Source organism: Lissotriton vulgaris, chromosome 6 (assembly GCF_964263255.1).
Source record: "Lissotriton vulgaris chromosome 6, aLisVul1.2, whole genome shotgun sequence".
Lineage (NCBI taxonomy): Eukaryota > Metazoa > Chordata > Amphibia > Caudata > Salamandridae > Lissotriton > Lissotriton vulgaris.
Window position 1 is genome coordinate 932394147 of NC_141694.1, and position 15569 is coordinate 932409715.

The 15569-nt window shown below is 45.0% G+C and overlaps 1 protein-coding gene across 1 annotated transcript in view; it reads left to right on the forward strand.

Moving 5' to 3' along the window:
* The window catches only part of SNX5 (sorting nexin 5), a 458311-nt gene that overhangs the window by 72848 nt on the left and 369894 nt on the right, over nucleotides 1–15569 (forward strand). The window contains exon 3 of the mRNA XM_086926920.1: nucleotides 12115–12219. Coding sequence (XP_086783046.1) covers nucleotides 12115–12219 — 105 coding nt within the window. The remainder of the gene's footprint in view (nucleotides 1–12114; nucleotides 12220–15569) is intronic.

The window sequence follows — 15569 nt, forward strand, 5'->3', positions numbered from 1 at the left end:
GCAAGGCTTTCAGTTCATTGATCTTCTGCTTTACCGATACGAGGACGGCTTCATTAAACACGTGGGGCTGTTTGGCTACCTTTTTCTTCTTAAGTAAGCCAAGCAGGCAGAACTATAGGTAGGCAGTGCAGAACTATAGGTAGGCAGTGCAGGCTATCAAGTCTCATGTCAATTTATCGTTGACTTGAACAAGTCATAACCTGCCTAACTGCATCACACATCCTCCCCCCCCCCCACCTGTTCTAGAATTGAGAGTAACCGCCCTGGTCATAAAAACCCTCTCCTAGGTCCGTGGTCCTTCTCTTTATTTCAGTAAATAATCAGTTGGGTGTTAGTAACTTGTATAGATATGTTATGTCTTTTAAGCCACATCCCATATTGAGTTGTGCATGTTAAACTGTGCATATTGAGCTGTGTCTCGTTTTTTAGTGGCTTGGTTAGGCCCTCATTTTGTGCTCGGTGGAGGTTTAAAACCGCAAAACACACAAGATGATGGTCGGAATGTTGCACAATGGCAAAACATTCACCCCCAGTCACAGATCTGTGTTTAATCCATCGTTATTTTGCTCACCAAGCCACCCCAGTTCAGACATGGCAATATGCAAATCAGTCTTGACCCTGTGCCTCATGGGAACAGTCCAGCCCGAGCTTCCAAGCCATGTCTTCCCTGGACCGGAATCAAGCATCCTAGGAACGGTTTCTGGCTATCAGCCATCTTCAGCCAGGATAGCTTGACTCCAGTGGCTTAGTGAGGGACTGGAGTGGCTGGACTGTTTCAAGACGGATTTGCATATGGCCATGTCTGACCTGGGGTGGCTTGGTGAGCAAAATAACGATGGATTAAACCCAGATCTGTGACTGGGGGTGAATGTTTTTCCATTGTGCAACATTCCGTCCATCATCTTGTGTGTTTTGCTGTTTTGCTGTTCACCCTATGTGGGAAGGGTATGCACAGACGTGGGTCCCGTGCTTACTAAGCCACTGGAGTCAGGCTATCCTGGCTGAAGACAGCTGATAGCCAGAAACCGGTCCTAGGATGCTTGAGTCCGGTCCAGGGAAGACATGGCTTGGCAGATCAGGCTGGACTGTTCCCATGAGGCACAGGGTCAAGACTGATTTGCATATGGCCATGTCTGAACTGGGGTGGCTTGGTGAGCAGAATACCGATGGATTAAACCCAGATCTGTGACTGGGGTGAATGTTTTGCCATTATGCAACATTCCGTCCATCATCTTGTGTGTTTTGGATGTTTAAAACTCCATTTCAGTATTTCCGGTAACAGGTAATAGAAACTCTTTTACTTACGTTCAGTAACAAGTGAATAATGGTCATTCAGTGCTCGTTTTTAGGTCTCGACTAGCGCAGCGCGCATGTGGTGCTCTTGGAGAGGGCCTCTTGTAATCACTGCAGACATTCAGAAAGCTTTCTGAAAGTTTGTGCATCTGCTAGTCAAATTCTATTGGCCTTTGCGTGTGGCTTTCAAAAATTGCAAGCCCGCAATTGGCCAAAGGCGGGTGCATGTCCCGCCTTCTCTCTAAACGTTAACTTCTCTGGCATAGGGAGCTCGGGAGAGAGCAGCAGCGCGGCCAGGTGCCATCTGCATACCTTCCTTATCGTGATCTTGGCTCATGTTCCTAAATAAACAAACACTCTTGCTTTCGCGGCAGCGTTTGTTTTGATCTCACTGTTTATCTCGGTCTCTCCCTACCCTTCTCTCGTTTCCCTTGTTTCCACTCTTGGTACAACTCTCCCCCTTTCTGTTTTATTTCCTAGAGCTCGCTCCCTTTTTTTCATTTTTCTATACGTTCTGGTGAGGTTTTGTGCCAGTTCCCTTTCCCCAATCTCTAGTCTCCTGGTTTCAATGACAGTGCCTCTCTCTCTCTCCCCTTTCCTTTTCCTCCTCTCAGCTGCTCCTTACTTTCCACCCCGCCGCTCCGGCTCTTACGGCTGCTCTCTGCCCACACCCTCTGTCTCCATCTTACCACTCCCTCTGCTCCTGCTTCTGACACATGTACACTATATTCTCACAAGAAATAACGTCCGACACGTTCCCGCAGTGCAGCATATGCCAAAACCAACACCGCCGCAGCTGTTGTGAGCAATTCACATATATCCGGCTTTTTGCGCATCCACAATACTGTAAGCAGAACAAGAACATCTGGGGGTGCCGTCATTCTATCAATCCCCATATTCTCCTCGGACCACTCTCCGGTGTTTCTCACAAAGTAACTGCTCTTATTTCACACTCCCCAGTCTCATGTGGTACACCCCCTCCTACCAGCCTTTAGTTGTACTCCATCCCTAACAACCCCAGATATCTTCTAGCCATTCCGACTTCTCGCAGTTGTTCTGTCCTACCACTGTCCCAGCGCGTTTCTACTTTGGGAATCCCTCACCGTGAGACGGTCACAATCTCCCACAAAGTTCGCTCCTTGCTGCCCCTGCCCTGCAATCTCCAGCAGTATTCCTGCTCTCTCAGCTCCCAGGTGTATTTAAGTCTTAGCCCCCTCCTGTGGTATTCCTGCCCTGCAGCCTCCCATAGCGTTCTAGTCCCATCACCTTGAATGGAATTTCTGCATTACCGGTATCCCGTGATACTCCTGCGCCCCCACCCTCCTGCCTGAAAAGCTTCCTGTGGCATTTGTCTGTGTGGCTATAAGGTTTATAAGGTCCCAAAGGCGAGACATATTGGCTATGCCAATGCTTGTTTGAATAGGCGATTGCCACAGCTGGGGCATCTAGAAGTTTAGGATGTAAATCCACTCGTAACTAGGGATCCTCTGATATCTAAAAACTGTAATGAGACATATTTGTGGGTGGAGGGTTGGAGGGGGGCTTCATGTAGATATCAATAGGTGATAAAGGGCAAGAGCCGTGCACAATAAAGATCATTGGTGCCAGAACAGAATCGACCTAACTGCACATGGGTGTACGCAACAAGGCAAAAAGTTGTGAACACACTCCAGGGCAGTACCCTTTTATCGCTGCAATTAACTCCAGCCTCTTGCACAACAGTCCTTCATCCATAGTACATAATGCTACAGTGATATCTTATAAGGGCAGAGCTACTGAATGACCCCTATCCTGTGATAATAGCATTTGTACTTACTCAGTTTTAGTGCCCCTTTAAAGGGCCAAAACCAGATTGATCATCAAAAAAGGCTTGATTGATTTCAAAATGATTTTGCACTACTTTTGATTCTGTGACTTTCGCCAGGAGAGTAGGTCTTTACCTGTTTCCCTATCACTGTTGAATCTAAAGTGCATTTATTTACTAGTGGAGTTGCAGTAAGACTTTTTAGGTGTGTAAAGTATGAACCAAACTGCAGAAAGGCATTGACAAAACGATCAGTGTCTGTGAGGCAGCCTGTATTGTTAGTTAGATCTGTCCCCTTTTTTTCAGGGTTATCCCCAAACGTTTTGCCACCCTTCTCCTATTTTTTTTTTTATGGACTGTTGTTGTTGGATCTAGGACTCTGAGCACTTTACCACTGCTGGTCCGTGCTAAAGTGTATATGCTTTCTGTATAAAGTGTATTATTGATTGGTTTATCTATGATTGGCATATTTGATTTACCGATGAGTCCCTAGTAAAGTGCACCGTGAGCGTCCAGGGCCTATAAGTCAAATGCTACTAATGGGCCTACAACACCGATTGTGCCATCCACATGAGTAGCCCTACAACCATGTCTCAGACCGGATACTGCAATTTCTGTGTGTGCAGTTTTAAGCTGCCATGTTGACCTGGCAAGCACTCACTTGCCAGGCCCAAACCTTTTCCTTTTACTACATGTAACGCACCCCTAGGGTAAGCCCAAGGCAGCCCCATTGGCTGGGGGAAGTGTATTTAAAAGGTAAGACATGTACTGGTGTGTTTTACATGTCCTTATAGTGAAATACTGTGAATTACATTTTTCACTACTGCAAGGACTAGCTCTCCCATAGGTTATCATTGGAGCTGCCTTGTATCCTCTTACAAGTGTTACTTCCAATTGGGAAGAGATAGGTTTGGTGGCCCTGAACTCACAATTTAAAATTACATCTTTTAGTGAAGTTGGTTTCTAAACTGCATGTTTGAAAATGCTCATTCTGTGCCTCTCCTGCCTATGGAATCAAAGTCTGAGAGAGGGAGACGGTTGGACTGTTTGCGTGACTCTCCAGAGTGAATGCACAAAGGAAGCTGATATGTGCCCTGTATATTCTGATAGCCAAAACCAGGCTAATGTCTCTTCCTGAGCTAGAGTGATGGGAGGAGTGGTCACTAAAACCTGAATATGTTTATGCCTGTTCTTACACAAAGCTGTCTCCACCCCCCTGTAGTGTGTCTCGAACCAGGTCAGGGGAAGGCAGCGTCCCGTGCACTACAAAGATTTACCTTTTGAAGTTTGCCTACTTCAAAGGCAGAAACTGATACATGTACTGGAGCTGTGACACCATAACTTCAGAACACTTCGGGACTAAGAGGAGATTCTGCCCAGAAGAGCTGGATGCTGTAGGAGGGGAACTGCCACTCTGCTTGTTGCTTTGTTGTGCTGGCCTACTGCTTGCTGCTTCTGTCTTGGGCAGTAAAAAGGACTAGGCTTTGATTTCTGTATCCTTCTTGTCAAGGTTCTCCAATGGCTTGTGTGTGTTTGCCTTCTGTTAAGAAGTTTCTGGGCCATCAAAGACTTCATCTGCAGCCCTGAACTCATCTGCTGGGAATTCTGACCTGCCAAGTGTGCCAATCACACTTTTGGGCCCTTGGAGGTGGTTCTGCTGCAAAGGGCTCAAAAAAATCCATGCATCGACTTCCAGCGCCTGTTTTTCCTGTCGCAGCACCACAGTGCGGCTGAAAAACCAATGCATTACTGAGGTGCAGCCTAAGATTCGATGCAGCGCCTGGCGTGCAGCTGAAAGATCGCCGCAGCCAGAGTCCTGAGCAGTGTGTCGCAGACGTCCGTGACACCCGCTCCGAGTCTGATGCAGGATGCAATTCTTCAGCTTTGCGGCTGAAGAATTCGACGCATCAGTTGGTTCGCAGCTGGAAAATTGACGCAGCGCATGTTTTGCTGCCACCACATTGACTCACTTGACGGATTTTCGACGCATCGCACCTCTGTGCCATGTTCATCGATGTTGTGGAGCACAAAGGAACCGAGGTGTCCGGAATAAGACGCATCACCTCCCCTGCAATGCAGTAAGGAACTGATGCATTGCCTCCCCTGGGAGTAAGGAACCAATGCATTGCTTTGCTTTTCCGGCGCCTCACCTCCTCTGTGCCTGTTTTCATCTTTGATTTTAACGCATTCCAGGTACTTTGTGATAAAAGTGATGCATCATTGATTTCCTGTAGATTGAACTATTTTGAACTTTTTAAAAGTGATATCTTTACTTGTGTAAGCTGGATTTTTGTTATTTTGCTCTTGTTTTATTCAGAAAAATGTTGTGGTTATTTTTCTAAACGGCTGTGATGTCCTTTTTGTAGTGTTTTTCACTGTGGGTGTTTGTATGAATACTTTACACATTGCCTCTGAGATGGGCCTGACTGCTTGTGCCAAGCTACCAAGGGGTGAGCAAAGGTTATATTGGGTATGCACCGCCCTTACCCTGACTAGAATGCTGGCGTTTGGGAGCGTAGAAGTTGAGGCGGCTGTTAAGGTATCCTGGGCCTTGGTTGTGTAGGGCTTTGTGTGCGTGGGTGAGGAGTCGGAAGGTGATTCTCTTGACCTACCCCACGTTTGTTCCGACGCCTAGGCTTCTGTGTACAGCTGCACGGCCTCATATAGTCACCAAGGAGGAGCCTTCGAATTGCCTACAGTCCCAACAGCCCTGAAATTCTAGATACACAGGCCAACTGAAAGTTTAAACTAATATCCACTGTTTGTTACTGATCCTTAACTGGATACAATTTTGTCCGTAATTTCAGCACTTCCGTTTCGCAGAAGAACCTCTCTCAATTGAGAAACAATGGTAAATTTATAAAGTGACGCCGGATTGGAGCACTGGTGATCACTAAGCCAATCCGCACATACTTGAGTCACGGACGAGCTATCTGGGCCCAGGCAAGAGAACTACTGCTGTCGGTCGAATCATTCCGGAGCAGAAGAGAAGGGGAGACCGGGGGAAGTGTAGTTGGAGGGGCAGCGTCAGCGCGGAGTAGGGCTGATCTCGGGTGCTGTGAGTGATTAGTGGTCATACAACATGACATTTATGTTGATTTATGTGGTAACCTACTTGTTCACCCACCCCCAGATTAGGGGTGGCTCTGCATAATATTTACGCTCTTGTCTGGTATTAATGGTATTGCTTTCGGTGATGTAACTGCGCTGAGTTAAAGGGCTCGGTTTGTGAGGTGGCGCAGTCCCAAGTTCGTACTGTGCAGAGACATCTTAAGGATTTGGGGGGGCCAAAAGCATTCCGGGGGCCCCTATTTGGAAAAGCTTTGAAAGTATGATCCAGTTTTACCTCTTCCATGAACTCTTTGATCCTCGTTACATTGAAAATAAAAACAAGAAAAAAAATGGCTGCTGCAGAAGCTCCGAAATTTTCGGAATCGGGGGCGTGTTTTTTACTGAGTGACGGATGACGTCACAGAACGCAAAAAACACGCCCCCGAATCTGAAAAAGACGGGGCTTAAAGGGAGTGACGCCCCTCTCCTCCAGCATTTACTAGGCCAGTCAATGGAGAAGAGGGGCGGGTTCTAAGCCCCCTCTAAGAAACATTAAATCTCTGGCTCCGCCCACTGCTACGCAGTGCGATGGTCCTCAACCTAAAAAGTGCCCGATTATTAGTTTGGCGGTCCATAGGAGAGCCAAACTTGCGCTGGAGGTACGGCGGCAGTCAAGGACCGCAGTATTACGAGTATGAAGTTGGATCTCCAGCCACCGCCAGCATATTACAAGGCCGCCAGGAAAAAGGTTGGTTGATAATGCGAGGGGTCTTGGCGATTACCTGTTTTTTAAAATAGTTGTAATTTTAGCCCCTTTCCATGATTCTGGAATAAGCGCATCTGCGACGACTGAATTGCATAAAGAAGTTTGGGGCCCTTATATTAATCTTTTATCATGTTTCCATAGATCTCCTGGTATCTTATCTGGTCCTGGTGCCTTCCCCGGTATTACGTTTTAAAACCACAAGGGACCCCAAGTTGGTCAGCACAGGACCTCGGGGAGCAATTTTTCCCCGGTTTGACTGCATCTATTGCAGACAATGTTTCATCCAAACTAAAGTGAAGAGGTGCTATGATCGAGCCTGTTACATAATCTTGTGGGTTGAATTCTACATCACTCATAGGTGCTGCATATAGAAAAATGTCCTTACTACATCTCCTTGTTTTATTACCTTTTGGATATCAGGCGCCAAAAGCCGACTAATCTTTGGCTTTGGCTGCCCTAATTAGTTCAGTCCATCCCAGTATTTTTTAGTTTGGGCTAGTAGCCTCTTGTACTTACTCCTTTTCTCTTAGAACCACTACATGTTTTGCTTTTGTAGCCAGGATAAGTTCTTTTTTTGCCTCCCTGCACTCTTTATTATACCAGGGATTATCTGGATTAATCTCATCTTTTGTCCTCTTATTACGTTCTTTGGGAATCCTACTTAATATAGATATCAGAGCTTCTGCCAGTACATGATGTACATTCATAATTGGGATCTCTGAAGCCGACAAATTAGCATACGGGGAAGTAATCTCCACAAAAATATCGTAGGTCTGCTTCATAACCACCTGATTTCCACCTATGGAAGGTCATTTTAACTCTCTGCGGTTATTACTAATTAGAGGTTCAATGATACTACCACTGATATCTCTGCTCTTCAGAGGTACTGGATGGAAAAAATGTGCCGCAAGCGTCTGATATAAGGGAAAATGATCGCTCTCAGATCTATCGTCTGTTACCAAGTCATGTAAAATTGGCCACAGGCCAATAGATACCAATATGTCGTCTAAATAACTCTTAGAATTGCTCCTACTAAATGTGGCAGCATGGTCGGACTACTTTCCAACATGGGAATATGGTTAACCATGTCTTCTTCCTCTAAGATATTTTCAAGTCCCGCAACAGGCTCGAATTTACGATTGAGATCACCCCCCACAATTACCATTGCCCTTTTGTTAATTGAGCAGAAGAATTGGTCTAGCTGTTCAATAACCACAGATTCATTACTCGGTTGGCTATAGATTTTTATAATGTACAATTCGATTTTTTTCCGGTGTTATGATCTTTACCCCCGCTGTACCATGGGTTACAAATACCACCTGGCTTATATCCATGCCTAGAGTAACTTCTATCCAAATAACAAGACCTCCTGAGGGCCTCTCTCTAACCGAAGGAGTAGCAGCTACACTATATCAGGGCTCGACAAATACGAAAAATGGTACTAGTCCTGCTGGTCTAGTACCATGGAAAATCCCCTCGACCTGACTGCAACCCACTTGACCTCCGTCTCTGAAAACGGAGCAAAAGTGACAAGTTAACAAGATTTAAAGGCATCTTTATTGCTCATTCCCTTAATGAGCAATAAAAATGCCTTTAAATCATGTTATCTTGTCACTTTTGCTCTGTTTTCAAAGACAGAGGACAAAAGTTACTTTGACTTCCTACTCGCCAGAAAGGGCGAGTAGGACCTAAAAATAGCTCGTCCTCATCCATTCTCCCTCGCAAATGCGAGCGGGCGAGTGGATTTGTCGAGCCCTGTATATGTTTTATATCCTACTTTGTGGGGTGTTTCCAAAGCCCATGTTTCTTGTAATAAAATATTTTCTCTTTGCCTGATGTATTCCTGCCACACTACATCCCCTTGGTTTCTTTTCAACCCTGCAATATTACAGGATGTCGGTCTTAACTCTATTTGACATTCCTTCATACTTGCTTATTAAATGCTCCTTCCATTTCATTTGTAGCTCCTTGAGCTTCCTGAAAATCACCAGCAAAGTTAGACTTATAGTTACAGTTAAAAGTATCTCTTCCATTGTTCTGAAGTGGATATGTAGTCTCAGCTATTACCTCAGTCTCATCAGGAAAAAGTGCTAGCGGTACGTCTAAAATGTCCCATACTGTAGCTTTCTCCCATTTATTTGTAATACATGTTAGATCCTGATGGCTGGTCCTCTTATAAATTCTTCCTCCATCCTCATTTAAGGTGCCTGAGTCAATGCCTACATTGACATTCTCTGCAACAAATTTAGCAGCTTCACCATCGTCAAGAAAAGTAGCTACTAAAACTTGTACACTATCCATATTCTATTTCATGTTGCAGTGTGGGTATTTCAGTCTTAGGCATCCAAATCTGACAGAGTCTGAAACCTATTAAACATGGAGATCAGTGTAGGTTTGCTTACAAAAGGCCCAGTTGGAGGTTTATAGAAATTTTGCAAGGAGAGTGCACATATACTAGTATATAAGCTACAAGTTAACTCGCAGTCATTTAGTAAAGCGCGAGCCATTTGTGGCCTGCGGAAATTAATCACAATGCAGTCGCCGTTTATACCCTTAGACGATTGGCCCACCCATCCCACTCTACGAACCATTACAATCTCCTTTGTATTCGAAGGGTGGAACCATTTACGTTTTGTTAACCAGTCTGTAACTTTATTACGCAAGTCTACCATCGTCTCTCTCTGCTCCTCCCTAAGGGCAGGAACACCAGCCAAGATTAAGACATAAGGGCATGAGGTGGGGGGTAAGCTCAACACATCTACATTAGGTTTCAAATGGTTAGTAGTTAGATCAACTCTTATATCGTTATTGAGGTACTTGGTACAGTTCCTAGAGCTAAACTTTCAGTATTATTTTGTATACCCACACATTTCGGCCCCTTAAATACATCTTGCCTTCTACCTTCCGTACCAGTATGAGTAGAATTAACATATAATTTTCTTTGGTTTTCTCATCTGGAACTACAGATAGAGTCCTATCCACCGTTACCCTCAGATCTTTTCTTTCTATTTCATTCAATTGTTTGCCAACATTTTCACTACTTAAGTTTTTTTATAGCAATATCCACTGGATCTAATTTTTCCCATAAAAGGGCCAAGTTCTTTTCAACCATATCATGGGCACGGGCTAACACTAGATCCAATGCAGAGTAATCCATTGTGGCTGAGGTTTCAGTCATAACATCCACATTATTAATATTCCTAAGTACAGAGGGTAATGGGACCACATCAGTTTGAGTACCAACAGAAGTACTTCTCGCTAAATCAGCTTTTACATTATTAGCATGGTTTATCACCGGAGATCCCTTTACATTCTTTGACTTTTGTGCACCAACCCCTCGTTTCCATTTCGCTGGTGGTTCTGCCATCTTCATCGCATCTGGGTTATTTAAAATCTGTGTCCTGGTAGCTCTATGAGATACTTCTAATGCAACAGGTGGTGCAGAGTTTAAATCTGGCCCAGAAGAGGTAGGCAGCCCATTTGTGGGAGGTGTGGGCAGGCATGTATGTTCAAAGTCTCCTAGATTGCCCAGTGATAGTCATCTCAGGAGAGTAAAAGGGTCTAGGGAAAGACGCCGCTCAGTTATTTCTATTTCATGCGCCAACAGTGACTCTGCTCTAACCAGAAATGCGTCCAGGGTACCGTACCCACGACTCCCTGTTCTTATCCATATTGAAATATAGGAGCTACTTACCAAAGAGGGGACCCACGGACACACAAATGTATATAATATATCACAGTCAATGTACCACAATACCTTCCAACCTGAGTTGTCAAATCGAAGTCCAGCAATAGGTCTAGATTTCAGGAGGATGGCCCAGCTCAGCATCCTCCAGGCGCAGACGGGCCTGCCCTTGGCCCAGGCTTCGCGCTGTAGGAGCCATGCGCTCTTCTTAAGTGTCTCCCAGCACTCGAACCCGGCGTGGGTGGCTGTGCGTGCCATTAGGGCTGCTGGGGCTTGTAGTCCCTGGCCGGCGTCCTCACTCGCGGCCGGTACATGGGAAATGCCCAAGTGACTCAGTTGGCGGTGGCGTCAGCAACACCAATGGCACAGATGGCGGTGAAATATGGTTGGGAAAAGCAAGGCAACCAGGTAAGTTCGGCTCCCAACCACTACCTTCAAGCAGGGAAATGCGAGGAGGAATAAGGAATCCTGACGAGTGTCAGCCTTTGATTCAATTGCAGCGTGAATAGATGAGACAATAGCCTCTATCCGTAGGAGAGCAGGGAAGAAATCCAGACTAGCGACTACGCTCGTTTCACTGCAAGCAGGAACAGCTGAGGCAATGGCTCTGCGGGATCCCCAGCTCAGCGCTCACTGTCCTGTAGAACCCCCCCACCCCCCACCGGCAGTCCGCCCACGTTGACCGCACACACGCGCTCCCGACGGCCACCCACAACAGCCACCCGCAACCGCCAGCAGGGGCCAGGCTGTGCACCAAGGAACACCCAACACACTTCCTTGCATCCTCAGGCAGGGTCAGCCGCTGCACCTTGCCGCCGCGGCCAATCGGGTTGGTCTCTGCAATTCAAGGGCTAAGTTGAACTGTGGAAAGTGTTACAAAGGTACATGTTGTGTTCCAACTCAGTTGCTCCTGGCTGGATAGGGCGTAGGCAGAGTCCTTCCACACTCAGGCCGCACCGAGATGCCTAATCAGAAAATGTATTTGTTTATAAGCTCATATACACATGCGTTAGCTTTTATCAAGAACGCCCTCTAAATGAAGTTGAGTCCACCCTGGTAGTTCCATGTTACCAGGGTGGGATGAACTTGACCACGATTAAGTCGACACATAGTCAGTGGGGCCTCTTCATGTAATCTGATTGGCACTTGAGGATTAAGGTATATCTCTTTGTGATTTAAAGTGGGCTATTTTTCCTAATTGACTTGGTAGGGGTCGAATCTGGCCTTATACTGTTTGCCATTGCACTCTCTGTTTTACTTGGCTATTGTAGAGGGCATGCTGTGGCATGCCTCCACCTCTCCCTTGTGTTACGTGGTAATCGTTGTTACCTTCTAATGCCACATGCTGTAACAAAGGAAGTTTAGTTCTGTGCCAATTCTGTCTGATTCCCAGGTGGGTGTTCATTTGATTCCAGTTTTTGCTTTTTAATTTTCTTTGCATTGTGTAGCACAACTCTTCTGTTTTGCTCAGTTCAAAAAGGGTTGCTTTCAGCCGACTTTCCTTCTTAATTTTAGGTAAGGTCCGTATCTGTGGATCTGAACATGGATCCTTCTCTACAGATTGACATTCCCGATGCAGTCAGTGAACGAGACAAAGTGAAATTCACAGTACACACCAAGGTAAGATGATGACCAAAGCTATTTAAATGAATAAATGCATTATGGCTTTTATAAGTAACTCTGTAGTAGCATGTACATATTTTACAAAAAACTAAATAAAAATTGGCGATCGTGATCGTTTTCTGACATAGTCTTGAGAATGTTAAGTGTCCATGTTCAGTATTTCACTGCCCAACTTGCACCTAGTCCTTTTGTTCTTAAGAAGGAAAGGAGCCACTTAGTTCTCATCAAAGGGGCAGTGGGGAAGTTTCTGGTATTGGCCATAGGTAAAAGAAATAATGGTACTGGAGGCAATAAGAATTCATTGAAATGAGCCCAGTCTTTTTAAGAGCTCAGGGAATATGTATGAGCTGGTAAATGACGTGCTGAACCTAAACTCAAAATTTTCATGACTCTGATGCCAGTGTCATTATTTCTCTCTGCATGGATGATGCCAGTGACTTCTTTACTATCCCTTTCAAATGTCCAGATGCCAGTGGCCCATAATACCCACCAGCACAACACCTGCACCCTATGACCCTGTCTTATTGCTGATGAACCTTCCTCTCCCACAAGACGTCACTCACATTTTTTTCCTTGGATCCACAGCACTTTCCTGTAGATGAGTTTCTTTAGTGACTCTCCTGTCCGGTGTTTCACTTTTGGTTTATCATATTTCGAACAGAGCAGTTTGATCAATTCCCTGGGTCTACCACCTGCTGCTGTGTCGGTCAATCTGCAGTTCTGTTCATTATTAACAATATGCTTTTACTGCATTTACTCACTTTTTCTAGCTTTTCCAACAATTTACAGGGCAAATGGTAACTTCTCCCCTTGGTTCAGGTGGACTAATTTCTCCAGGTATAACTTGGGTGGAACCTTGGCTACTGTATAACATGATCTGCTCGCCATAGACCTATGTCCTCATGTTGGACAAGCACTGTCCTAATCTTGAAACATACCTGCTATTTTAAGAGCGGCCTTTGCCTTTCTCTCAGTTTTGAGAGATATAAATTGATAACGTAGTCAATTCTCCTTTAAGCCATCACTAGACTTTGGGTCTCCATAGGCAACAACTAACAAACTATTGTTTCCACACCACAATGTTTGCAAATCCTAGTTTGGTTCCTAATGCCGCCATTTTTAATGGCTTACTTAAGCGGTCACCTGAGTCTGAGCTAAAATAGACCCTGCAAACTCATATGAAAAAAATCTATATTTTAAATCTCACTTCTTCCTTCCATGTACAGATAATTGTATTTTGCTTTTATCTAGTGATTCTGAGTTTCAATCAAGTTAGGGCTCTAGCAGTGCTATTGACAAACCGGTCCACAAGTGTTTGATCTTCACATCTTTCATAGTTACACCAATAGGAGGAATAATAGCACCTGATTTATATCTAATACAGTCTGTCCTAATCAAAGCAACTGCATGTTCTATTACACTAATATGATAGACTCTCGGGAACCACCGAAACACGATCACATCATCCATCCTAATTACATGGCAAATTGAAATAAGCAGTCTTACCACACACACAGTAAATTCCTCTCAGAATCAAGTCTTAGCCAATCAGTAAATAACAATTTATAACACATTCTCTTGCACTCTCTTTTTGTCATATATTCAACTTTCATAATAAGTAAAGGTTCACGATGCACAATAAGCATCTTACCCTTGCATTCATGTGCCATTCTCAGTCTTGGATGTAGATTTGACAATCTAAGTCTAATTTTTCAGTTTCTTCTCTTATTTTTCTCTGTCTCCAGTCACTCACTATCTTTAATATCCTCGTATTGTATTTGATAACAAATTCATGCTGTGCTTTACTTTAACTAGGCACATACCGCTGGTTAGTAAATATAATTCCATGCTCAATTTGTGCAATTTTCAGGAATTTATCACATGTAAAACCCTTTCTAATACTATAATTTTCAAGGTTTTGTAGATCCTTCAAAGAGACATTGAAATCGGATAGCGAAGGAGATAAGAACTCATAGTTGTTAAATATACTAACAAACGTAGTACAGGGAAGGCAATAGGAAATTTTAAATAAGCAGAGCCCTCACCAGCAGAAGAGGGACCTAAAGGGCCAATTTAACAGTATTCACTGGCTCTGTTTGGTATGCTTAGAACAGTAGTGAGATCTTCTTTTTTTTTTCTTTCTGTATTGTTCAAATAATTAAAACTTGCAATCGACCTAAAATTACAATTTAAAAATGTAATTCAATAAAATCCCCCATTTTTTACATATCTTTTTGCAATTGTCCTTCCATAAAACACTTGACAAGGAACGCGACTGTGCCTAGATCGTTCCTGGACTGTCTCCCTTCCCAGGCTGCCAGTATCAGACGCTCGTCTGCTAGACAAAACCCTTGCAGTTGAGGAAATTGTAGAGGTATTGTCTGGTATGACACCGGGTAAAACCCTGGGCCCGGATGGCTTTCCCATGGAATATTATACGGAGTTCCTGGAGACCCTCATCCATTACCCTCTGTCGTTATACAAGAAGGCTTGCCACACCAGGTTTTTCCTGTTGGAGCTGGCTTTGGCCACTCTAGTATAAATACCCAAAACGGAACCTCCATCCATGTCATACGCAGCCTATCGACTGATATCGCTCCTCAACCAGAGGTTAACATTTTCGCCTCTATACTAGCCAACCCACTTAAATGTGTCCTACAGGAGCTGGTGCACCCAGACAAATGCGGCTTTATCCCATCCTGAAGAACGAGACACTCTCCGTCGGCTCCACATGGCCCTGGCCCACCTCCATCGGCTGCCATCAGATCTAGCCCTGCTTCTTATTGACTTTGAGAAGACTTTCGATGCAGTGGAATGGAACTACCTCTAGTTGGTTCAGACTCGTGCTGCCTTTGGCCTGAACTTAGGAAGCATAGTTCAAGTCCTCTAGTTTTACCTCACTGCTCTGGTTCGGGTCAACCGGGTCCTCTCCGATGCTTTGCTGTCAAGCGAGGGACTCAACAGAACCCCAGGCCCAACTTATGCATACATACATATGCAGGCTAGGCCTGGAGTAGGGGACATGAAGACCGTATCGCACTATATGCAGACGATGTACTTCTCTCGTGCGCGCCCGGCTGTGAGTGGATCCAGATGTCTCCAGATGTTGGAACGCTTCGAAAGAGCGTCTGACCTGCTGAAGAACCATGCTAAGTTAGTACTGGGCCCCCTGGTGCTATCCAGAGACTACTTTGACTGGAAGACTATCATCCCTCTACGCTGCCTTACTTGGGCATATGGGTCGCTCTGCACCCAGAGCTCAGTTAGGCCCTCAACCTCCAGCCCCTGGTTAAAGAAGTGAAATTGGACCTTGTACAGTGCGGGCCCTCCCACTCAACGTCTCGGGA